We start from the raw sequence: 26,182 nt of genomic DNA on the forward strand, positions 1-26,182 counted from the left end.
TATTTTCAAAAGTGCTCAGTGCCTAGCAATGGAGACGCGCTCTTTCCACCGAGCATCTTGAGAACAATGAGAACTGCTAGGTTCTCATTTAGCCCAAAGGGTTCATGACACACAATTTAAAACACGGGGAAACATTAAGAGAAAGGAGAATGCATCTTCTTTAACTTACTCAGCTGTGAACATTTATTTTAAACGAAACCCACAAAATTATTTGTTTCCTGGGTTTGTTTATATCATCACTCTGACATCATTTAAACCCAGTTTAATGTATTTCATTTCCCTTTGGTTTTGTTTCAGGGAAAACAAGCTTTCCTGGAAGGTCATTAAAGCCTGTTTTACAGGCAAATTCTCTGGGATTACCACCTTCTTTCCTTTCCAGACTTTCATGTGCATTTCATTTCAGGGAGTATTTTAGAAAACATTGTATTGTCTTCTGTAGGAAAGCCGTGACTACCAGGTTCAGTTTTGTTTCCTAGTTATTATTGCGTTGCTCCACAAGATGTTATTATCAAAAGACAGGCAATCAGAACAGTTTCTGCATAAACACAGGGCAATTGTCAAACATGTATGTTCCTTCTGTTTAAAAACATCTTTTGATTTGCAAACATATTTTTGTTTCAAACTCATCAAAAGGGGCTAATCCACGTGATGAGACAGGGGCCTGGCAAGTTTGATAAGGAAAAACAAAGTAAAACACATTTTGAAGGTAAAGTATGGCCAGTCTATGCTCATCCAGATCAAATCCATCAAATGAATGAAAATAGGGTTAAGTTATGGGATTGCGCAGACTACATGAATTCCCGTAGGGGGTCTGAACAGCATCACTACATTACCCCGAAGCAGAAAGTTAATGCTGTGGCTGCTCCTCCAGAAGGGAGAGGGCTGGTTACAAAGATGGGGGAAAGTCCTTGGCACCCACCAAGATTCCTTTGTGCTTCCAGAGTGGCACAAAAGAAGCCTGTAGTCAGGTCTATGTGGGAAACTGAGGATTCCCCTTGTATGGGAGAATGCTCAGCGCTGAAAAACTTGCACAGGGAGCTTTATACCACTTGCTCCTCACTTCCTGGTGCAGAGGGTGTGGCCAGTGCAGCAGGGTAGAGATGGAGTACAATGTACTTCAGCAATCCTGGGCCAGCAGAACAGTCCCCAGTACCTGGAAGTTAGAGGCTGCTCTAACTTCACCGGGGCTGGTTTGCCTCCTAGCCAACTCTAAGATCAGGACAGGTGGAAAGAAAATGCATTACGAGAGAGCTTCATGGGGCTTGAGTGCAGCATCATAATTCTTGGCCTTTGCCTGGAAATGGGAGGTCGAAGAGGAGTCTGCAGGTGTATGTGAATACACACTTGAGAGAGGGACGTTTCCACCCTTACCCATAAGAACCTGGGTGTTACAGGTGTCCAAGTACAGACTGGTTACCAGCCCCATAACTAAGGGTGTCTTCATTATTCCCTCAAGGCAATCAGACATGCTTTGCAATCTCTTCCCTTTTGTCCACGGGGGGGGGGGGGGTAAAGGCTGGAGTCATCCATTTTTTACTGATTATATCTTTTAAAATAGTTTGCTTCTGGATGTGGAGCTGAATTGACAGCCTGGAGAGCAGGGTCCCATATGAATTCAGAGATCAGGCACAACATGGGCAGCAACAGAGCCCAGTACTTCTTCCACGCTGCCCTGGTAACATGACTTGGCACTGATCTAGAGGGATCAGCTCTCGGGTAAAAGAGCAACTTAGTCTCCAGGCCTATTCAACCCTCGGATTCTCTACCTATGTATTTAGATGTATATGCACAGAATAAAAAGGGAACCAACTGTTATGCTCTGAGCACACTGGCATAATTTAAAAACTGCCCACACATCAGAAATAATACTGCAGCATAGCTAAGGCACAGCAAAGCCATTCAGCATAACCCAGACATAAAAAGCTAAAATTCAGACAAACAAGAGCATCATTTGTGGTGATTTTTTTTCTGTAGGGTTACATGTCCACTAGGAACTACTCAGACGGAACTCCTTTCATAGATGGCACCTTTAATAAGGGCCATTAGATGATAGTGACTTTCAGTTACTACCAACCTGGGTGGGATTCAACTAGTGACCAACAGGTGAAAGGCTCCACTATTTTTTTCCCCAGTGAATCAATTTGCCATCTCCTTCTCCTCCACGTGACAGGGACAAAGCCCTGTCACCTCACTGCCCCTTTTCCAGCACTAAGAGATGCATTTAAGGCATAAGAAGGCCTCACAGTGCATACTGCAAAGACTCCTTGGTGCCCGCTCCAGAAAACATTTGGTTTTGAAGTGAGGTTGGAAACCCTCAAAGGCTGAGTGAATACATGCATTCATTCCCCAGCTCATTCAGCCATTCAGCTCTACTGATGGCTAGTTCCAAAGGGGAAACAAAAATAAAAATGAGACTCCAAACCCTTCTCTCTCTCTCTTTGAAAATTTTATATCCTCTCAGCCTGTTAGCTCACTGGGAGGAGAGAAAAGACACTGCAGCCTCAGCCAGTGTTGCAATGAAAGCGGCTCTGTACTGTGGCACTAGTTGCCTGCTATTGAGGCCTGTCTCCTTTCCTATCTCACCATGGAAAATGTTACTTTACCCAAGCAGAATGGAAACTTTCAGAGTGCAGCTCTACTGCTGCTATGTCCATAGCCACATATATCAGCTGGGCGGGAAAGAGAAGAAAGGCCAAAGAAAGAGAAAAGAAGAGGCTTTCACAAGCAGAGTTTTTTTTCCCCCTCAAGAAGTGGGGTAAAGCAGTTTCCTGTTTTTTCTCTTCCAGGGTACCCTCCCATTCCCTGCCTTGCTCAGCATCCAAAAAATGAATGACTTCACTTGCCCAGATTACTTTCGCCCAGCCTCTCTCTGGTGTTTTTAGTCCATCAAAGGAGAGGAAGGTCTGGCTAGTGAGTGTACAGTATGGAATAATCCTAGACTAGCAGGGAGATGGATCATAGCCAGAGGTGGAAAGACCTGTTAAGTTCTGTACATCTTTGTCTTTCCAGCTAACAGTCAGAACGTGGCAAGAGGGAAGGGAGGTGAGATTCTCTTTCACACAGTAACACACTTCCTTTGGAGCCTGAGGGACAGGAGGGATACATGCCTGCACTATGCTGCTGGAGTCTGGGATGTTCTCAGGTACACTGGCCTCGTAACTGCTCTGAAGGAAGATAGGCCGATTGTCATTGACATCTAGTACAGTGATGTGCACAGTGGCTGTCCCAGTCCGCCTGTTCCCTGTGGGGCCATTGTCTGTGAAGAATAGAAAACACAAGGTGGTCCATCTCACCTCTTTCCTTCCCACAGACAGGAAGCACGTACTTCTCCTGTTGGGTGTTCACTATTCGTTGAGGATTACATTTCTACAAGATGAAAAGGCCTTTCCTCTTCTTACGCCAAGAGGTGGGCCACAAATGAGGGAGCTCCAGTTCTGCCACACCTTCCACAGGGAAACAGACTATGGCATCATAAAAAATGCATGCACTACTTTCTACACGGAATGGCCAATTAATCATCCATTAAACTGAAACTGTGAAAAGAAAGAGGCCCACATTTTCTCTCTCTCTGCCCCCAAACTCTCTTTTCGTCTTCATCTTCTGTGCAATTTCAAAATCCATGCAATTATTTTTCCTTTTAAGACAAATGTTCTTTTTCAATTAACCAAAAGAAAAACAGGAAAACAGCATCAGAGCCCAGCTCTGATGCAGCAGCATAAATCAATACGCATGACAATGCAGGAAACAAAATGATGGCATGAAAATGCAGTTTGGTTTCAAGACTCCAAGGTGTTACCATGAGCAATGAGAAATAAGAATTTAACATATTTTTAAAAACATACCTTAACACTTATCAGTTTTAAATACAGCAAACTGGGGGCCAGGAGACCTGGCAACTTAGAAAGACAGACACTCTGATAACTGCCTGAGGATCAGCGCTTATCCTTTGTTATTTCAGAAATGGTCACCAAATATCCAGCTGACTTGTATTACCAAATGCCAACGTAACCCTGCATGGGGTTCTTTGGAGATGGAAGGAGACAGAGGAGTTCCCTCTGCTTCTATAGCTAAAAGAGGGCCAAAATCCATAAGAGGGAGATAATATTATCCACAGCTGCAAACACTGGGAACTGCTGGTCTCCCAATATTGTTCCACCCCCTATATCATCTGGTTTTCACATGCATTCCAACAGTTTTCTGGTCTATAGAAAATTCCTACCTTGCCATTTATCTCCCCTTCCAAAGGCCAAGGCTCCTATAACCTAACACAGCACTGTAAGCCCTTGGTGATAATGGCCAGAAAATAGTTGGCACTGAGTTCCTTTGATCATGCCAGCTGGCTCCACAGTGTTAATCTGGCAGTAAGTGAATCAGGTTTTTGCATGGCACTTTCAGACTGATCTTGTTTCACCATAATTCCATAGTGAATATTTTCATTACGGCGGGATATACAGTAACAAGAGACTGAACTGCTTCCTTACTAGAAGGAGGGCTTTCCCGCCCCGATCACAGTAGACCAGTGCAGGGAAAGCCCTGGACTGAATGAACACAAATAAAGAATCCCCCTGCCACCCAGTAAAGGCAGGTCCCTCCACACTGGGGCTGAGATATATTAACAGAAGTGGGAAAGGAATCATTATTATTAAAACACATCTACTGACATTGACTTACATGGTGCTTACAGACAGTTCTCTCTCTCTCTCCAATGCACCCCAAGGAAGGCTTGTATATAACCTAAATTGATTGCTTGAATAACAAAAACTGAGGGAAATCCTTACCTATAGCCTCCAGGACTAGGGTATATGATGCCATAGTTTCTCTGTCGAGATTCACTACTGTTCTGACCACACCATCTCTGAAGCCAACACTGAACTTACCATCCTGATTTCCACCTGCAGAAAAGCAAATGAAAATGTTTCAGAGACAGAGTGAGAAAACAGACACAAATTAAATAGTGACTGGAAACCTAACCAATATATTCTATTGGGAAAACACCACAGTAAAACCAAGGAGGGCTTTCTAGTTATGGCTCCATCTAATGGATGACAACACAATTATTACGCTGTTTGGCTCTTGAGAGCTGTTGGGAAGACACGTTTTTAAAATCATTATTGCACAACATTGTCTTGTACCTACTCTGACAGATCACATGAAGAAAGCAATCTCCAGGATACTGGATAAGGTAACGCAACCAAATTATGTCAACTGAAAGAAACATAGCACGTTTCCCACGACCCTCACAGCTGCCCAATGTAATGCAATTAGCTCAATCCCTCACACTACTCAGCGCAACACATTGCTACCCAAGTAACAAACCAAATGTCACAATGCTATGAGTTAATCAGTGCAAACCAACATAGCATGTCCTGATCTGCAACTCAGTCAGATACACCAGAACAACTCCATATCTGCACTCTTTCAAAGAGGATGGGAATGTTTTATATGGTAAAGAATGAACAGGCCAATGACTGCTGAAGTAAATGGCTCCCTTTTCCCCATCCCTCCAACTACTGGCCCAGGGCCTTTATTAGACAGGTTACAGCCCCAACACAGGTTTTGGGAAATGCTGTGCTAAGTAAAGAAAGCCCAAATGGACACTTTCTGCCTCTGAAGAAAAGTGGGTTATTTCATACAATTTTCATAGTGTCCATGGGGAAATACATATGTATTTTTTTTTCTCGCTGGACCATAGGGACTGAGGGACAAAACACAGTGCAGCTATAGTAAGAAGAGTGATCATAATGTGATGTAACTGGTTTCTCTGTGTTTCCCTCTTCATGTCCAAGTCACATGTGCTCACTTTGCAAGTCAAAGTACTGGAAGGGATTTTTTTTTAACTGCAGGTGCAGAAAACTCAGCTTGGGATGTGAAGACCAAGTCGTGGAGTTTATTTTTGGCCTTTTTCTTCACTTTCAATATTAGAGATTCTGCAACTAGAACTCAACTGACTATTCTGGTGATGAATCCAGTTTGCTCTCCCATCACACTGTTGGCTCTGCAGTATTAACAGAAACAAAAGCATGTTTGTTTCAGTAATGGGAGTGGATACAACCTCAGAGGGGGAGGGATATGGTATTTTATATAAGAAAGTGCTATTTTTACAGACATGCTTCCAACCATAAATGCACTTTAAATGAATTGTGCCTTATGACTTAGTCACATATCTCACAGCTGCACTCAGCCAATCCTCTTGCTTTCATGATGCTGAGAGGCAAGATGTGGCAGGGGGAGACCTGGAAAGAGTTCTGGTTCCGATTTAAACCAAAAACATATGAGTGAGAATCAGAATGTATAAGAAGAATGCAGAGAAGTCATGCAGGTACAGCACTTCTATCCCGGCTAAAGGATGGGACTACTTAACAGCTAAAGCGAATACAAATTTGGGGCATCATCCTCACTTTTGTACAGAAGAGGGCAATAATGCACAATGTTTGGAACCTCTGGAGAGAGCAGAGCTTATGCGTGGAACATCATTCCAAAGCTTTTCAGAAGCATGAACAACAAACTTACTGTCTTGTATATCAAAACCACACAGCAAACTCCTCAGAGAGCACCATCTCCAATAACACCTACAAACACCACAAAAACATCGCCATCAAATAGACACATGCCACCTCTGCAAACCAAAACATCCTTCTCCACCTCTCCCATACAGAACACATCAGCACATTCACATTCCCTCTAGCTCCTCTGTCCCCATGCCATTGCCAGCATTCCCACTACTCCATGGGGGTGGAGCCATCTTAACAAGGAGTTTCAAATGTCTATTTCCCCATCCCTGGGTGTCACTGGAAGTTGTGACCAGCTGCAGCTTGTGCCTCCCCTCCAGAGGGTTGGGTCTACTCCGTGCTAGGTATAGTTGGAGTTATGACCGGAGTATTCCAGAAAAATGGGAGTGGAAAGGGACCTGAATCTAACAGCTATATCAACCGTGCCCTACGAGATAGGAGGCAGCACATTTTCATGTCAAAAAGAACAGGAGGACTTGTGGCACCTTAGAGACTAACAAATTTATTAGAGGATAAGCTTTCATGGGCTACAGCTCACTTCTTCGGATGCATAGAATGGAACATATAGTAAGAAGAAATATATATACATACAGAGAACGTGAAAAGGTGGAGTAAGAGATGTCCTCTTCCATGCCTGCCTGAATACAGCTCCCTTGGCAATGCTTCACCTGACCTTGCAAAGGAGACCAACAATTCCTGCTTCAAGCCCTCATGCTCATGTTGTGCAGACACACACAGCTGATTACGCTTTCAGGTTGATGAAGCATAGATAATTCTCAGCCTCAAACAGTTTTTCAGTCATTTGCAAAGCATCATAGGAAAATGTAAGCAAATCAGCCTTGCAAAGCAACAGCAGGATGAAAAGCCCTTTTGGCTGTCTGATTTGCATATGTTTTACCCACAGTGCTTTGCATCATGACTCTGGAACAGGTCTAAGGATGGATTGGTGTTCTCCACTGCACAAAGATTAATGGCACAGCCAAGATATATCAGAGATAAGAAAGCGTAGAAATATTTGGTACCAGTGATGAAGTAACTGAGCTCAGCATTCAGACCCACATCAGCATCAGTGCAGTTCAGACGGACCACTTTGAAGTCCCGGCGTATGTTCTCAGGTAGGGAGACATTGTAGACAGCTGGGAAGAAGGTGGGGTTCTCGTCATTCACATCCAGAACTGTAACAGACAGCGGAGGGTCAAGTATGCCCCTTGCCTATGCACCCAGTTAAATCTGCTGTTCTTAAAAGGCCACTGCCAACTACCAACCTCTCAAACTCATCCCTTCACTGGTGATTGTTCTGAACTTTCCATTTTTACAATTCCTTTATTGTTATTTATTATTTGTATTGAGGGGTTGCCTAGAGGTGCCACTCAGGATCAGGGCCCCATTGTGTTAGGTGCTGTACAAACACAGAATGAAAATACCATTCCTGCCCTGAAAGGCATACAAGAGTTTATAGTACAAGTAGTTTCTCAATCAGCACAGGACAGGAAATATTCTGAGGGACAGACATACAGAGACAGTCCCCATTGCTTCCCAGGGCAGGAGGGAAGAGAATCTGGGGCCTAGAGGTAGATGGCCTAGCCAGCTCCTGATGCATGGCAGAGAGGATGCTGGGGCTATAGGTGCAGACAAAGATCCTGCCACACCCTGGACTTAAGGAACTGTGGGGTTATTTCTTAATCATGTTTATCGTAGGCTCTAAGCACCACAACGTAATTAAATGTAACATCCATGTAGGGAGAAAAATGCCAAATAGACTCACCACCATAGAATTTAACTTCAAAAAGGGGAGCCACACAAAAATGAGGAGGCTAGTTAAATGGAAATGAGAAGGAAGAGTCACAAGGGTGAAATGTTTGCAGATTACATGGAGACTATTTAAAAACACCATAATAGAGGTTCACACTAAACCTATGCACCAGATTAAAATAAACAAGCAAAAATACATCAAACTGTAAGAGGACCAAAAAACTAAAAAAACTAAAAATGCCACCATGGCGAAACAGCAGAGTGAACCAGGCAGTTAGAGGTAAAAGGGCATCCTTTAAAAATTGGAAGTCAAATACTAATAAGGAAAATAGAAAGGAGCATAAACTCTGGCAAGTCAGAAGTATAACGAGGCAGGCCAAGAAAGAATTTGAAAAGCAACTATCTAAGGACACAACAACTAACAGCAATTTTGTTTTTAAGGTACATCCACAGCAGAAAGGCTGCTGAACCGTCAGTGAGGCCACTGGATGCTCGAGGCACCAAGCGAGCACTCAAAGAAGACAAGGTAATTGAAGAGAAGCTAAACTAATTCTTTGCATCGGTTTTCCCTGCAGAGGATATGGGGGAGATTCCCACAGGCAAGCCATTCTTTTTAGGTGACAAATCTGAGGAACTGTTCCATACTGAGGTGGCAACAGAGGTGGTTTTGGAACAAACTGATACATTAAACAGTAATAAGTCACTAGGACCAGATGGTATTCACCCAACAGTTTTCAAGGACCTCAGATATGAAATTGCAGAACTACTAAGTGTTGTATGTAACCTATCACTTAAATCAGCCTCTGTGCCAGATGACTGGAGGGTAGCTAATGTAACACTTGTTTTTAAAAAAGGCTCCATAGGTGATCTTGGCAATTTCAGCCTGTTAAGCCTAACTTTTGTCAACCAGACAAAATTTGGTTGAAACTATAGTAAAGATCAGAATTATCAGACATAGAGACAAACACAATATGCTGGGGAAGAGTCAACACTGCTTTTGTAAAGGGAAATCATGCCCCACGAATCTATTAGAGTTCTTTGAAGGACACCACAAATATGTGGACAAGAGTTATCCAGTGGATATAGCGTACTTGGACTTTTAGAAAGCCTTTAACAGGGTCTTGCACCAAAGGCTGCTAAGCCCTGGTCTACACTAGGACTTTAGGTCAAATTTAGCAGCGTTAAATCGATGTAAACCTGCACCCATCCACACGATGAAGCCCTTTATTTCGACTTAAAGGGCTCTTAAAATCGATTTCCTTACTCCACCCCTGACAAGTGGATTAGTGCTTAAATCGGCTTTGCCGGGTCGAATTTGGGGTACTGTGGACACAATTCGACGGTATTGGCCTCCGGGAGCTATCCCAGAGTGCTCCATTGTGACTGCTCTGGACAGCACTCTCAACTCAGATGCACGATTGTTTGCTGTTGCTCTGACGCAGGGAGGGGCGACTGACGACACGGCTTACAGGGTTGGCTTACAGGGAGTTATAATCAACAAAGGGGGTAGCTTTACATCAAGGAGTATTTCAGGCAGGACTTCGCGGAGGGTTCCAATAAGAAATGGTGGTGCACCTAAGTTATTGTTCTTATTGGAACAAGGAGGTTAGTCTGGCCTCTGATTGATACATGGCTAGATTTACCTCGCTGCACCTTCTCTGTGAGTGACTGCAGTGTGACCTAGAGGAATGAGTCCCCTACACGGGGGGCTGGGGGGTTTGCAAATGAGTACAAAACAAATCTGGTCTATTTCTTGTTTTGATACACTCCATCTATCTTTTACATCTTTGGCTGGCAGCAGACGGTGCAGAAGGACTGCATGCCATCCACATCTCATGGCTGCTCGGCAGAAGTTGGTACAATAGGACGGCTAGCCATCCTCATCTCTTGTCTGCCCGGCAGAAGATGATGCAATAGGACTGCTAGCAATCCGTATCGCCTGCCTGCTCACCATAAGATGGTTCAATAGGACTGACTGCAGGACTAAAGAGAATGACCTGATCAAGTCACTCCAAATTTAGTCCCTGCACCCATGTCTGCCCAGGCATTCCTGATCGACTTCACAGAGGCGACCAGGACACCTCGGACATGACGATGACGGCTACCAGTCCTATCGCACCGTCTGCTGCCACAAGGCAATGGGTTGCTGCTACTGTGTAGCAATGCAGTACCGCTTCTGCCAGCACCCAGGAGACATACGGTGACAGTGAGCTGAGCGGGCTCCATGCTTGCCGTGGTATGGCGTCTGCACAGGTAACTCAGGAAAAAAGGCGCGAAACGATTGTCTGCCCTTGCTTTCACGGAGGGAGGGAGAGAACGGGGGCCTGACGATATGTACCCAGAACCACCCGCGACAATGTTTTAGCCCCATCAGGCATTGGGATCTCAACCCAGAATTCCAATGGGCAGCAGAGACTGCGGGAACTGTGGGATAGCTACTCAGAGTGCAACACTCCGGAAGTCGACTCTAGCCTCGGTACTGTGGAAGCACTCTGCCGAGTTAATGCACTTAATGCACTTAGAGCATTTTCTGTGGGGACACACACACTCGAATATATCAAACAGATTTCTAAAAAACCGACTTCTATAAATTCGACCTAATTTCATAGTGTAGACATACCCTAAGGAAACCAAGCAGTCATGGTGTAAGAGGGAAGGTTCTCTCATGGATCAGTAACTGGTTAAAAGGTAGGAAATAAAGGATATGAATAAATGGACAATTTTCACAGTGAAGAGAAGTAAAGAGCAGGGTTCCCAAGGATCTGTACTGGGATCAGTGCTGTTCAACATATTCATAAATGATCCGAAAAAAGCGGTGGAACAGTGAGGTGGCGGAATTTGTAGATGATACAAAATAACTCAAGATTGTTAAGTCCAGAGCAGATTGTGAAGAGCTAGAAAGGGATCTCACAAAACTGGGTCACTTGGTGACAAAATGGAAGATGAAATTCAATGGTGGTAAGTGGAAAATAGTCCACATTGGAAAACATAACCCTAATTATACATACTGTGACAGGGTCGGGCCAGATGGCTATAGGAGAGTAATAGAAGGCAGATATATTAGCCCCAGGCTAAGTAGGTCCCTTTTCCCTGGGTAAGGTAACAGGGAAGGTTCCAGAACAATCAGGAACCTTCTGGAGACAATTAAGACAGGCTGATTAGAATACCTGCAGCCAATCAAGAAGCTGCTAGAATCAATTAAGGAAGGCTAATCAGGGCACCTGGGTTTTAAAAAGGAGCTCACTTCAGTTTGTGGTGTGCGTGTGAGGAGCTGGGAGCAAGAGGCACTAGGAGCAGAGAGTGAGAATGCAGACTGTTGGAGGTCTGAGGCATACAAGCATTATCAGACACCAGGAGGAAGGTCCTATGGCGAGGATAAAAAAGGTGTTGGGAGGAGGCCATGGGGAAGTAGCCCAGGGAGTTGTAGCTGTCGCACAGCTGTTCCAGGAGGCACTCTAGATAGCTGCATTCCACAGGGCCCTGGGCTGGAACCCAGAGTAGAGGGCGGGCCCAGGTTCCCCCCAGATCCTCTCAACTCCTGGTCAGACACAGGAGTTGTAGACCTGGACTGTGGGTTCAGAAAAACGGCCAAGCTGAGGGCTGCTGTGAAGCTCCAAGGCGAGCAAATCCTCCAATAAGCGCAAGACCTATCAAGGTAGAGCAGGAACTTTGTCACAATACAAAATAATGGGATCTAAATTAGCTGTTACCACTCAAGAAAGAGATCTTGGTGTCACTGTGGATGCTCCCTGCGAACATCCACTCAATGTGCAGCAGTCAAAAAAGCTAACAGAATGTTAGGAACTAGTAGGAAAGGGATAGATAATAAACATCATAATGCCTCTATACAAATCCATGGTACAACCACACATTAAATACTGCACGCAGTTCTCAAAAAATATTAGAACTGACAAAGGTACAAAGATGGGCAATGAAAATGATTAGGAGTAGGAACAACTTCCATGTGAGAAGAGATTAAAAAGGTTGGGACAGTTCATTTCAGAGAAGAGAGGACTAAGGGGGGATATGATAGATGTCTATAAAATCATAAATGGTGTGAAGAAAGTGAATTGGGAAGTGTTATTTCCCCCCCTCATATAACATAAGAGCTAGGGGTCACCCAATGAAATTAATAGGCAGAAGGCTTAAAACACACACAAAAGGAAGTAGTTCTTCACATAATGCACAGTCCACCTGTGGAACTCATTGCCATAGGATGTTGTGCAGGCCAAAAACATAACTGGGTTAAAAAAAGAATTAGATAAGTTCATGGAGGATATGTCCAGCAATGGCAATTAGTCAGGACGATCAGGGTTGCAATCTCATGCTCAGGGTATGTCTAAACCTCCAACTGCCAGAAGCTGGGACTGAATGACAGAGGATGGATCAGTCGATAATTGCCCTGTTCTGCTCATTCCTGCTGAAGCACCTGGCACTGGCCACTGTCAGAGACAGGATATGGGGCTAGATGGACTATTGGTCTGATCCAATATGGCTATTCTTAGGCTTATGTATGGCTATTAAGTAAACTTACATGAATTAAAACACTAGGTCAGCTCTGAGAACCCAACCCCCAAGCAACACAGAAACTCAGTCCCCTTCAGGCAAAGATCCAGGTAAACAGACTGTCCTTGCAACACACCCTGAAAGGAACAGAAATGCCAGGGCAGTCAGAGCAATGGAGGAAACAAATCCACAAATCTAAGTTCTCCCCACCTCCACTGACAGTGCCATGCCTTCATTTTCTCAGTGCTCATGTCTGGGCACTGCTAGCATGAGCACCCCAGCTGATCTCACTTATGAGGAAGACATACTCCTAAACAGTGTAGGGACAGCAGTACGAGGATAGCCCCCTCCCGATGCATGGCAGTGGGGATTCTGGGACTAGGGGTATGAAAACAAGTCCTGCCCTGCCAGTCAGGTCTAGGAAAGAACGCCAAGTGTTGGCGTGAGTGTAACGGCCTTGGGATGCCCAGCCCTGCAGTCACCTCTGACAGTCAGGGTGCTGGTGGAACTCTTGGACGGCACTCCCGCATCACTTGCTACCACCCTGAGGTAATACTCGGAGATCCTCTCCCTGTCCAGCACTGCCGTGGAGTTGATGAGCCCACTGCTGCTGTTGATGAGGAAGTCCATTCGGGGCATGCCCACCTGCATGCGGTAGGTCACCTGCCCATTCAGACCCTCATCCAGGTCTATGGCCACCACCTAGTGAGGATGGAGGGGAAAAGCGAGAATGAGAAAGAAACCGACATCACACTTCTCATATTAGAGCCCTGAATGTGTTGCCTTGGTCAAAATAAAATAAAAATACGTAAACTTTAGACCTAGAGAGCGAGAGAGTCCATTTCCCACAGTCTCCGAGTTAAACACAAAGGGTACTTTGACTGTCACATCTGCTAGTGGTTACAGTACATAGAACCCATGGTGTGTCACATCTGTGGGGAGAGGTTTCAGGAGTGGGAGTTCTGCTACTTAGTACTTACAGAGAGTGCTTAGCAAACATTACTTAACCCCTGCACAGCTCTTAGATGGCCAGTACTGACATTTCATTTCTGCAGGTGGAGAAATGAAGGTACAGAGACGGCAAGTGACCTGCCCCAATCCACAGCAAGAGTCAGTGACAGAGCCAGGACCTGAGCTCAGGAGTTCCCCATTTTTAGCCCTGTGCTTAAACAACTGTACACACACCTCTCTCACAGAGAAAGGGGCTAGTGAGAGACAGAGAGGTTGGGTGAGAAGAAAACAACCCCTTTATCACCATCACAATCACATGTAAATTAACCTGAGCCAGGTTCCTGGCATTTGGTTAGGTCCCTAATATTGCCTGTCTTATGGAGTCTGGGGCTCAGAAATGAACTATCATTTACTGTATCCCCATTTTATACAATGCTGGCTGCTGACTCTGGCCATATTTATCTGCGGGAGGGTACTGACTTCACAGAAGGCTCTCTCCAAAATGTAGCGACGATAATCATACTAAACAGTTCCATAGGACTGGCACTTCCATAGCACTTTTACAAACGGTGGTGGTTAATACAGGTTAACATGGCTACACCACCACTGCAAAATACAGGTTGAAACAGAAATGATGAAAGCAGCAGATTCACCTGGAAGACGGAGGAACCTGCTGGAAGGCCTTCAGGGATCTCAGCAACGAAAGGCAGGTTCTGGAAGGTGGGATCATTGTCATTGAGGTCCAGCAAATTCACAAAAACCGTGGCACTACCAGTAGCCCGTAAAGGCGGTCTCCCACCTGCAGGAAAGGCACAACTTCAATCGACAAGCAAGGTTAACGGCAGAAATCCTCCAGAACAAATGTCACTGACAGTTCTACAGGGTCACCTTTCTTTCTGGAAGGAGAGTGATGTAGGATGATTCTCCCCTGGCTGGATCTAGCAGAGATACCACTAGGACTAGAATTGGCAGGCCATGCATAGGACCGGCCATAGTGCGTCAGACCAAAGGTCCATCAAGCCCAGTATCCTGTCCTCTGACAGTGGCCAATGGCAGATGCCAGAAAGGGAATGAACAGACAGGTTATCATCAAATGATCCATGCCCTGTCACCCAATCCCAGCTTCTGGCAAACAGAGGCTAGGGACACCATTCCTGCCCATCCTGGCTAATAGCCATTGATGGACCTATCTTCCATGAATCTATCTAGCTCCCTTTTGAACCCCATTATAGTACTGGTCTTCACAACACCCTCTGGCAAGGAGCTCCAGAAGTTGACAGTACGCTGTGTGAAAAAATACTTTCTTGTGTTTATTTTAAACCTGCTACCTATTAATTTCCTTAGGTGGCCCCTTGTTCTTGTATTATGAGAAGGAGTAAATAAAACTTCCTTATTTACTTTCTCTATACCACTCATGATTTTATAGACCTCTATCATATCCCCCCTTAGTTGCCTCTTTTCCAAGCTGAAAAGTCCCAGTCTTATTAATCTCTCCTCAGATGGAAGCCGTTCTATACCCCTAATCATTTTTGTTGCCCTTTTCTAAACCTTTTCCAATTCCAATATATCTTTTTTGAGATGGGTGACCACATCTGCACGCAGTATTCAAGGTGTGGGAGTACCATGGATTTATATAGAGGCAATATGATATTTTCTGTCTTATTATTTATCCCTTTCTTAATGATTCCCAACATTCTGTTCACTTTTTTGGACTGCCGCTGCACATTGAGTGGATGATTTCAGAGAACTATCCACAATGACTCCAAGATCTCTTTCTTGAGTAGTAACAGCTAATTTAGACCCCATCATTGTATATGTATAGTTAGGATTATGTTTTCCAATGTGCATTACTTTGCATTTATCAACATTAAATTTCATCTGCCATTTTGTTGCCCAGTCACCCATTTTTGTGAGATCCTTTTGTAGCTCTTCGCAGTCTGCCTGGGATTTAACTATCTTGAGTAGTTTTGTATCATCTACAAATTTTGCCACCTCACTGTTTACCCCTTTTTCCACATCGTTTATGAATATGTTAAATAGGACTGGGCCTAGTACAAATCCCTGGGGGACACCACTATTTACCTCTCCCCATTCTGAAAACTGACCATTTACTCCTATCCTTTGTTTCCTATCTTTTAACCATTTACCAATCCATGTGAGAACGTTCCCTCTAAAGCAAAATAAGCAGTCATGGGATAAGAGACTTTGGTGAGGGACTTTGTCAAAGGCTTTCTGAAAATCTAAATTCACTATATCCACTGGATCTCCTTTGTCCACATGCTTGTTGACCCCCTCAAAGAATTCTAGTAGATTGGTGAGGCATGATTTTCCTTTACAAAAACCATGTTGACTCTTCCCCAACAAATTATGTTCATCTATGTGTCTGACAATTTTGTTCCTACCAATTTGCCCGGTACTGAAGTGAGGCTTACTGGCCTGTAGTTGCCAGGGTCACCTCTGGAGCCCTTTTTAAAAATTGACATCACATTAGCTATCCTCCATTCACTTGGTACAGAAGCTGATTTAAATGATAGGTTACAGATGACAATTAGTAGTCCTCCAATTTCACATTTGAGTTCCTTCAGAACTCTTGGGTGAATACCATCAGGTCCTGGAGACTTATTACTGTTTAGTTTATCAATTTGTTCAAAAACCTCCTCTAATGACACTTCAATTTGGGACAGTTCCTCAGATCTGTTACCCAAAAAGAATGGTTCAAGTTTGGGAATCTCCCTCACATCCTCAACAGTGAAGACTGATGCAAAGAATTTATTTAGTTTCTCCACAATGTCCTTATCTTTGAGAGCTCCTTTAGCATCTTGATCATCCAGACTTCAGATACTGGGTCTCCATGCTGGAAACTAATGTCAGAGCTAGTTGACAGTTTAAAATAATCCCCTGGGAACAGCAGACAACATGATGACAATATGTGTATGTGGTTGCAGAACAAAAAATGTCTATGTTCACATGCATCCGATGAAATGGGTATTCACCCATGAAAGCTTATGCTCCAATACCACTGTTAGTCCATACGGTGCCACAGGACTCTTTGCCACTTTTATGTTCTTAAATGATCCCCATCATACAGCGCACCTGAAAAATGTGTGCTGGTGAAATTAACACTGTGCAGTAGTAATGCAAACATGGAAGGGACAGGATTAAGGCTTACATACAACCTTACTTTGTCATTTCCTGACTTTTGAGTACTTAGCTGTGCAACTAAAAAAACAACGGTCCTCATAGGATCTTCTTTTCAGAGAAAAAGATTTATTTATTTTTAATCACTCAGCAGCCCTTTTCCCCTAAATGATTATTTAGCTAGATATCACTGGAATGTCATGCCCCATGTATCCTGCAAATCCTGCAGGAGGGAGCCTCCTCTCCTGCAGACCTTATGTGCTGTGGCATGCTTAACTTCAGAGCAGTCCCCTGTGCCCCAGGGATCTCACAAGCCTCACAGAAGAGACACCAGCCTGGGGCTGCAGCCCTCGTGATATAGAACACAGAAGCAAGGTTTCCCTCTTGCACATGACAGCAGCTCCCCTTGAATGGCGTGCAGTAGCAGAGGTCCCCTCCTGCTGACCTCCTTCAGTCTGCAGAAGAGGAGCTCCTCTCATATCCTTCTTATGGGTGGGAGGAGGTTTGTAAAAGCCCTGCCGCAAACCCTTACAGAGAATGCCTCGGTTGGGGCAAAGGCTCTTAAAGTTTCCCTAACTTTTACTTTGTAGGACCCAGTTAAATTAACCACGTGTGCAAACACCACAGCCTTCGCCAGCTGCACACTCTACACGCTGAGTGAGCAAATCCTTCCGAAACACACTGTACATGCACAAAGTGCAATCTGGTCATAACTCAATGAAAGCAAACTCAGTTTTCACCATAACACTCAAAAGCACTTCTCCACAGGAAGGGTTAATTTTAGGCCAATTTCACCTCTCTCATCTAATTTGTCTGCACTATTAAACGAAATCACAAAAATTGCATTTTTTTTATATAATTGGGCAAGTATTTCCCCTCCCTCCCCATTCTTCTCCTCAGAAATGGCTCATCTATTTTGCTCAAAATAAAAAAAAACAAAAAAAAACCAAAAAACCCTAAATTGCCTTTAAGCAGAGACCAGACTTGGAAAATTTTAGCCTGCTATGAGAAAGTTTCAGAAAAGTACATGCAAGTGAAAACAGAAAGTTAGAATGGAAATGCTTATGTAACCTTAGCCACAGTGGTTGCTACCAGTCCTGCTATGTCAAAAACAATTATGCAACATGATAATTTAAGGGAATTCTATCATGCCACTCCAATAACTTACACTCTGCTTGATAACGGTACAAAGAGAAAAAACAGAATGCAAAAATAGACAGATCCTATATTTGGAGCAACAGGAGACACAAATGGCAAAGGCATACAGTAAGCAAAGAGAAGCAGCATGGCGCAGAATAACTGAGCTGGAGCTTACGGTCAGTGACTGAGACCACGATCTTCCTCATCAGTTCAGCTTCTTGGGGGTTTGGGTTCTCTCTATCCAACACGACCCCCGTGGTCCGGATCTTCCCCGTGGTGCTGTTGAGACTGTAGAATTTATTCGGTGGCCTGATGCTGTACACAAGGGAGCCATTCTCAGCCAGGTCAGGGTCAATAGCAACCACCTGAAGAGACCAAAGTGCAGATGTCAGTCTGCTAAATCGGGGAACCCTGTTCAGTGCAGCGCATCCACGCAGCCAACTCTTGGATCTGAGATGAAAAACTGAAAAGGAAATTAAAGGAAACCAAAAAGGAATAAAAAATTAAGTGCACTAAAGAGCTTGTGTTGCCCCATGATTTGAAAAATCACCCTCTTTAAGCATCATTCTCTTCTGTGTCATACATTTTCTGTTTTATTTTTCTCCCTTGGAGCTTTTAATTCTCAGGGATACTTATATAAAAATAAGAACTTTGTTACTTAGGACTTTACTGCTCCTGTGGCTTGTCCCTCACCTGAATTAGTATTATGTTGGTGATATAATTATTATTTTTCCAGCAACTAATTGTGATGTCAAATGCAAGATGACTTTCAGTGGGGAATAAGCAGCAGGAGCAGTGGCATGCTGAAGAAATACAGATTGTGTTTCATACAAGACATCCCTACAGCTCAAAAATAATGGAAGAGAAATATGGAACCCTTATATGGCACCTTCCATCACAGCATTTTACTGAGACTAATCAACCTGCACAGTTTCCCTGTGAAGTAGACAAGGATTATTTGCCCAGCACTTTCTTGGGTGGAAGGTGGGTGCTGTAACAGCAACCTCATACAACAATTTAGGAGAGTAAACAGAGAAGAATACAGCATCCAACTCAAACTGCAAGGGGAATTCAGACAGACAAATTACCCCCACAGAATTTGATATGGACACTAGGGTTAATTTACAAAAAGTTCCATCAGAGTTTTAATTGCCACAAGGGAGCAGGGCCTTGGTCTTACAGCTCATCTGTGTTGGGATATAGAAGCTGGAGCATTTGCCAACTGGCAACAGTTGATCTTTAGGAGCCAGTGGCCCAGCCCTGAAACCTCTAAACCCTGAATCTTTCTGCTCAACTCACCCCATTTTACACAGAAATCATCGCACAAATGGCAGATAACATTGCCTGGACACCACAGCAATAGCAATGGCAGAGATTTATTATTTGTATTGTGCCCCAAAACATGTTAGGTGCTTTACAATGGTGCACCTAGCACAATAAGGCCCTGATTGGGGCTCCTGAGTACCACTGTAATGCACCAAAATATGTATGCAAATAGTAATGAAGTGTAGCTTAGTACTGTACTATACTATACAATGTAGGTAAAATGGATGGGATTATTGGCAGAGTGGAAATTGCCACTCTGAACATCATAGCTTTTACCAGGCCTCAAGCTCCGCACAAACTGCTGCACCCAAATAGACCAATGGTCAACAAGTCCAGTACCCTGTCTCTGAGGATCACCATTGATGGAAGCTTCATAGTAACAAAGAGCACAAGAACATTTAGAGATGGAAGGAATCCCATCCAGCCCCTGCCCAGTTAATGTCTGTCCACGTGATCTAAGTGTCTGTTCTAACTCCTTCAGGCGTGTACTTACAAGTGCAGAGATCCAGTGGCAGAGCAAAGGGTTACAAAGCAATATGCCATAGGAATCACCACCTCCGTTTGCCTTTATCAGCCACAATGCTTCATTTTAATTACACAGGAATAAATTATATTTGCTCAGCATAAATAATAATAATTTAACACATTATTAATCCCCTCTGCTTTCCCTTATCCTGCTGCCGACAGATTCTTCCCAATAGGAACTGATGCAGAAGGAGCCACAGCCATGTGTCCAAGTGAATCGTGCACTCAGAAAGCATAGCTTGCTCCCCCATGGGGAAGGGGAAGCAGATAGGCCAGCTAAGGTGATGCAGAGTTAATTTCTGCAAGGTGGGCTTGGAATGGAATCTATTCTCCCTCCTGCTCCAAGATTAATGTTTCACTAAAGGATTTTTTCCCCAGTCTTTCCTGTTTGATGATTTTGTGGATTCTCTTCACTTTTCCCTCATTTATTTTCTGTTTCACGCTCATCATTTTTCTCCCAGCATGATGGAAAATAATTCTCTCTCCTCCTTTCTTTTATTTTGTTGAAGAGATTTGAAAGACTTTAAATCAATGCCTTTCAGAGAGGTCCTTGAGGGAGATCACAGGCGAGGCTAGGAAAGCAGAAGTTAGCCAAGAAGTTAGCCATTGTTTTAAAGACACACACACACAGAGGAAAGATTGCAACATGCGTGGGGTGGGAAGCATGGCTGCAGTTCAAGGACTGTGTTCTCCAAATGGACTTTCATGCCTTTATAATCATATCAGGGCCCAGATGCACAGTGGAGGACACAAAGTTCAAGTCCCATATTGCACATGGATCAGATTCCAGCCTCATGCTGTAGAGAGCCTGCACTATCTCTAAGGAAACTGCAGTGATTGGAGTAGTCTCAACATGTTAAACTCTGATCCTTCAAAGACTTAACTTTCTGCACTGTAACAACAGTCCTATTAGCTTTAATGAGATTACCTACTGAACATAAAGCTAAGCACATGTATAAGTCTTGGCAAAATCAGGGCTTTAGATTGCTAAATTAATATTTACTAGAGGAAGCAGGTACATGGGATAACTCCAGGCTATATCCTCAGCTAGTGCAAATGGACAAATCCACCTAGGGCAGTGGAGTTACACTGATTTACACCAGCTAAGGACCCACTTTTCAATTTTCATTTTTTTAAAATGAGAAGTATCTGCCATGGTGCTGAGATCTTCATAATTTTAAACCGCGCTGGGGTCCCTGAATGGGAGCTGCCATTTCACTGGCACTTTCCAGCAAGAAAGCCAATCAGCTGATAGAGTCCCCTCTTCTGCAGTGGAATCTACTCACGCAGACCCTCTCGCCCACATGGAGTCCCAGTGACGTCAAGTAGCTTGAGACAAAGCAACTGCTATTTAGTAGATAAATGAGTGAAATGGCTGGGGACTTCTGTTTTAAGGTCAATAATGATATTTATTAGAAAATGCTACAAAACATTGTGGAGACATTTAAACCATTGTTAAATTAAACAAGAAAATCCTTTAATAGGCAGCAGATTTTGGCTTTAATCAGCCAGGAAAGCCTCTAGCCTTGTTCCTGTATTCATTTGCTAAACAGCAGTACAAACTTTCTCAGCAGACGTGCAAGATGGTGGCTGTTTCATTTATTATGGTTAATAACAATTTAACCTTATTGGTGATTTATCCAACCAGATGATGTGGTTATTGCATTTTTACAATCAATGTGCAGTTTTCTTTTCAACAAAGGCCTGTTAACTCCATGACTTTAAGCACCAGGATTTCCTTCCTGTATCCCACTTTCTGGCCATGTGAACACCACTGGATTAAAGGAACAGACTTCTTAGAATACCTATTCTCTGCATTGTGCCAAACACAGTGAATGTGGCGAAAATGAATTTGGCACAGTGTGCCAAATCCTGCCTGGGAGAGTGCCAGGGCTGGCATGATGGAGGGGACCGGAGATGGCAGGTCAGGATGGAGAGATATATATACACAATGGTGCTGCAGGGCTCAGGGCTGGTATAGCAGGACTGAGGTACCCTGGCAGCTCTGTGAGGCAGAAGCATGCACAGATCTTTGTCTCCAGTTAAAGGCATCAGCCCTTCAATAGTACATATGCTAAAAGTCAGTCCAGACAGCACAAAGATTAAAACTAGTTTCTTTGTGCTTCTGGATTCAGAGGGTGCATTCTGTTGGCTGTCATGGCACATACCGTTGTGACATCGGAGTCTGGGGGGGTCATTTCCACCAGGTTAATGAAGTACGGATCATCCTTCCACATGGGATAGTTATCGTTAATGTCCAGCAAAGTGATGTTCACCTGCAAAATGATAAGTGTGAATATGGACTCTCCTATCCAGTAAGCAGCACGGTATGACTCTAGAGTAGCTGCAAATCTACCTCAGTGCTTCTGCATATTCATGTCAGATAGGGTTGGGCTTACAATGTCTGACCCTGGTCCCTTCACCTTTCCCTCTGAGCCAGTGTCACAAATGAGGTCATTTTAGCAAGACGGCTGTCCCTGTGGGTAGCTCCGAAATGATGAGTGTAATTAAAAGGATTTCTTCTTAAAGCCAATTCATTGTCTCTACCAGACGAGAAGGTGCTTCTCACCATGCACCGTTTCAGGAGCACTGTGCTGAGTGCCATGAGAGCTTCTCCATAAACACTGCTGTCTAGAGCCAAGTGAAACAGTCACAACAAGTACAGAAATTTGACCAATTCGGCCAATCTCTGATGTTTTCATTTGAACTTATTTGCTGAATAGTCTCAGTCTGTATGTTGGGTGGCATGTTCCATATCTGAAATCCGAAGAAAGTTGGTTCGTTTTGTATGGATATATAGGTCGAATGGCGCGGTTTCCTTTCCTTGACTGGACAAGCATAACACTTTGATTCAGGTTTAGAGTGAATCCTGGCACTGATGAATTCAGAGTGAGTTTTACATGAATATTCTTCTACATTCCCTTAAAAGTTGCTGTTTCCACAAACATTCCTATCTGTGAACTCGCTGAGTTGGACAGTGGTTTGGGCATTTTCCATACTGGGACCCCATGTTACAACAGAAGAAAACTGCAGAATTCCTAATGCCTAGTCATAAAGGGAGGGTTCTTGTGATCGTTGGGCTAAGAACCACACACAAGCAGACTCATGGAAAATGGACACTGAAGGCACAGAGAAAGGGAATTTGTTTGAACATGCAAACAAATATTTGCAGGACATTTTTTACATTCTTCCCCAAACTCTCACCTTTCCTGGGCTCTGGTCCACATACTCCCTGCTATGGCCCAGAACCAAACAAATCCTGGTCACCTTACATGAACGGCCCCAGTAAGTCAATGGCACTAATTCCACAAGTAAGGCCAACAGGATGTAAACCGAAACTGGACCTCCAGATGTTGCAGTTTGAGGGAGGCCAAGGGGAGCTGCCTGATTTCCCATGGCAGGCAGTGCAATGCAAGATAGCCAATGCTGGTAAGGGCTGTAGCTGGGGTGCCATTGTTCATTACAACTGCCCTATTGTAGCAAAGTTAGCCATTCTCCATTTGAAAAAGTTTTGGCAGGGCTGAGAGCAGCTGCTTCCCTCATAAATTCTAATCAGAGACACTACAAGATGCAGTCTGAGCAATTTCCTTGATCTCTCACTACCCTGATAAATTATTTACAGAGTTTGAAATTCCCATTAATTTAGCGGCCTGGGGCTGCTGCTTATTGAACAGGGCATTTTACTGTATTTCTGAAAGTTCTCTTCCCAGTAAGGCACCTAACTCAGTCATTGTGGCGGGATGTAGGGATCACAGGGGAAGAATGTTAGGAAAGGGAGGAAAAAGCAAAGAACAAGACCATTAAGTGAAAGAAGCAAGAAGGGAATGAGCGAGGGATAGGCAAGGGGTAAGAGAACATGGATGGTGGGTGCAGAGCAGGGAGCAACAGAGAAGCAGAAAAGGGTACAGAATACAAAGCAGGAAGAGAATGGCTCGCTGAAGTGTTAACTTTTTTTTCCAATGTAAGAAAAGGAGGTGGCTGGGGGTGGGTCCACAGGGTCCAGATGGCTCATGGGATTTGGCGGTGGGATGCAGAGCCTTTCACACGCTAGCTCTCCGGTTTAAATCCAGGCCAAGTCAAGAGCGATCAAAATAAAAAGTCTCAGAGGGGAAGAATAAATAAAAGGGGAGGAGGGACAACAAGAAAAGGCCTGCCCAGCGCTTGGGTTAGTGAAAGTACATCTATACATTTATGTGCACGGTTCTGCTTCCAGCTTCACCTTGGGGCTGTGTGGAAAGGTCCCATGTTTCTGCTAATCTGTGAGGGATGGAGGTGATGGCAGAAGGTTGCTGCTGAGGAAACCTGAATCAAAGTGTAGTTTAGCTTTGGGAGGGTGACTAGGCTAACTGGGCAGGCACAGAGCAAAACACTGTCAGGTAACCACTTCTATTGAATTTCAAGCCCTGGTTCATGGGGCACCTTTCTTTTAAAACACAAACCCTCCTAACATTTCCAGTACATTTTTCCTTAGTGCCAAATCCCACTCTTTTAGTCCTCACGCACACCAGAAAGCAAACATACATACATATACACTGACTGTAAACCAGCTGTTGACTGTAACAGCTTTAAGAGTTTTAACCAGCTCTTACAAGCTCTCTCTATTATCATTCATGTGCAAGAGAATACACAGTGGGGATGCAGGAACCCTATCATGCCTGTCCCAGCATTCGGGGCTCAGACAGCTGTCCCCAGCTGCTGGTTGCTTCTACAATATCACTCCAAAGCTCAAAGAGATGCTAAGTCAAGATCAGGATTTTAAGATGAGCAAATATTCTCCTAAAACAAACCAAAGCAAACCGTGCATGTGTCTATTTAGCTCAAAAGGGTCAGATCACGCAATTCAGAGAGATGCACATTTGTTCAGCCACACGCAGGTGGAATACGGGTGCCATCCAGTGGTAGGTCAGGAGAATCTCAAGTTTGTGGTCTCCAGGGCTATCCCAGGCACTGTTTTCTATTTAAGGCACAGAAGAGGTTTGTTAGGTGAAGCTCAGATGTGTATTCCCAATGGATATCCCGGAGGATTTGCACATGGGGCCTGCTGAGGGTATGCTGAATCACAAGCATAGGCTCTTTAGGGCTGTTTCATAACATCTGAGAAAGAAAAGACCTAGCAGATCAATTGCTCCATTACCTAGAGGCAGATGCAGGATTGTTCCCTACAGCACATTCTCTCTCTTTCATGTGCTTTCCAGTCCCATTTTAAGGCCCCAAGCTTACACTGCTTCCCTTGGGATATTAACCCACAGCTAAACTGTTCCCTTTCTCCCAGGTGCTGTTCTATTTCAAGACACTGGAGTGGCATGTCAACTTATTCCGGGATGTGCATACATTCACTGTGTGGATTTCGGGGGGCGTGTAAAGGTGGGGCAGTAGCTGCTGGTCAGCTGGTGTGAATCCCAACACGTTCATTCTCTAGGGTTACCACAGGCAATGTTTGCTATTTAAAGGGCACTAGCATGGTTTGTTAGGAAACCCCAGGCATGTATGTCCTATGAAGATCCCAGGAGCACTGGGTTTTGGGCTCTTCTTTCCTATTCAAAAGGTGGTGCTGTGGCTGGTGAATCCTGGGTGCATATTCCAGCTAAATGCAATAGTCAAACTTTAATCAGACACCAACTTCCCACCAAGTTTTCAGGTTCTCTAATTACAGATACTTTTAGGAAATAGGTTAAGGTATTCCATTCCAGAAACTGTCTTTGCCTTTTAATGAATTTATTAGGAGACTGGTCCTCTCCCATGTAGCCTCAAAGAGGACACAGCAGCAGACATGCCAGCCACTCAGACTCAGCAGGACTGTAACCTGCCTGCCCTAGATTCAACAGGAAACATCAAGCTATCAAGGGGGTACTGTACCCAGCACCAGCAAGAACTACCTCAGAGAGCTCTCCCCTTTAGCACTGCAAAGACACTTCCAGCGACTCGCAAGTGGAAGAACAGATTCAAGAAGGACTGTCATCCTTATATTAGTACCGGCTGCTCATTACATCTCTTGTACTATCAGAGCAAGGAGCAGTTTTGCTGAGACAAAAGCATTTGAACTCACAGTGGCAATGCCTGTTTTCTGGTTGTGACCCACGCCACCATCCACGGCCCGGACAATGAGTATGTACTCTGATTTGGCCTCCCGGTCCAGCAAAGAGGTTGTGGTGATTTCACCTGCAGAAAGGGGAAATGGGAGAGACATAGGATAAAAGTGATTCCTGGGCACTTGCCCAGATGGGATAAAGAGAGTGGCATGAGCATTTGGAAATACTAAAGAACAAAAGTGTACACAAGCCTGAATATATGAGTAAAAAAGAGAGAGAGATCATTGTGAAGGGGTGAAAAGTTCC

The 26,182-nt window shown here is 44.2% G+C and overlaps 1 protein-coding gene across 1 annotated transcript in view; it reads right to left on the bottom strand.

The window, feature by feature from the left end:
* The window catches only part of CDH23 (cadherin related 23), a 510,961-nt gene that overhangs the window by 141,819 nt on the left and 342,960 nt on the right, over positions 1-26,182 (bottom strand). Inside the window, exons 20-27 of the mRNA XM_084634348.1 lie at positions 25,894-26,006; positions 22,016-22,123; positions 18,172-18,361; positions 14,372-14,517; positions 13,250-13,469; positions 7,532-7,684; positions 4,779-4,892; positions 3,108-3,256 (exon numbers count right to left, since the gene is read on the bottom strand). Coding sequence (XP_084490474.1) covers positions 3,108-3,256; positions 4,779-4,892; positions 7,532-7,684; positions 13,250-13,469; positions 14,372-14,517; positions 18,172-18,361; positions 22,016-22,123; positions 25,894-26,006 — 1,193 coding nt within the window. The remainder of the gene's footprint in view (positions 1-3,107; positions 3,257-4,778; positions 4,893-7,531; positions 7,685-13,249; positions 13,470-14,371; positions 14,518-18,171; positions 18,362-22,015; positions 22,124-25,893; positions 26,007-26,182) is intronic.

The sequence above is a fragment of the Lepidochelys olivacea genome (assembly GCF_965140295.1).
Source record: "Lepidochelys olivacea isolate rLepOli2 genome assembly, chromosome: 7".
NCBI lineage: Eukaryota > Metazoa > Chordata > Testudines > Cheloniidae > Lepidochelys > Lepidochelys olivacea.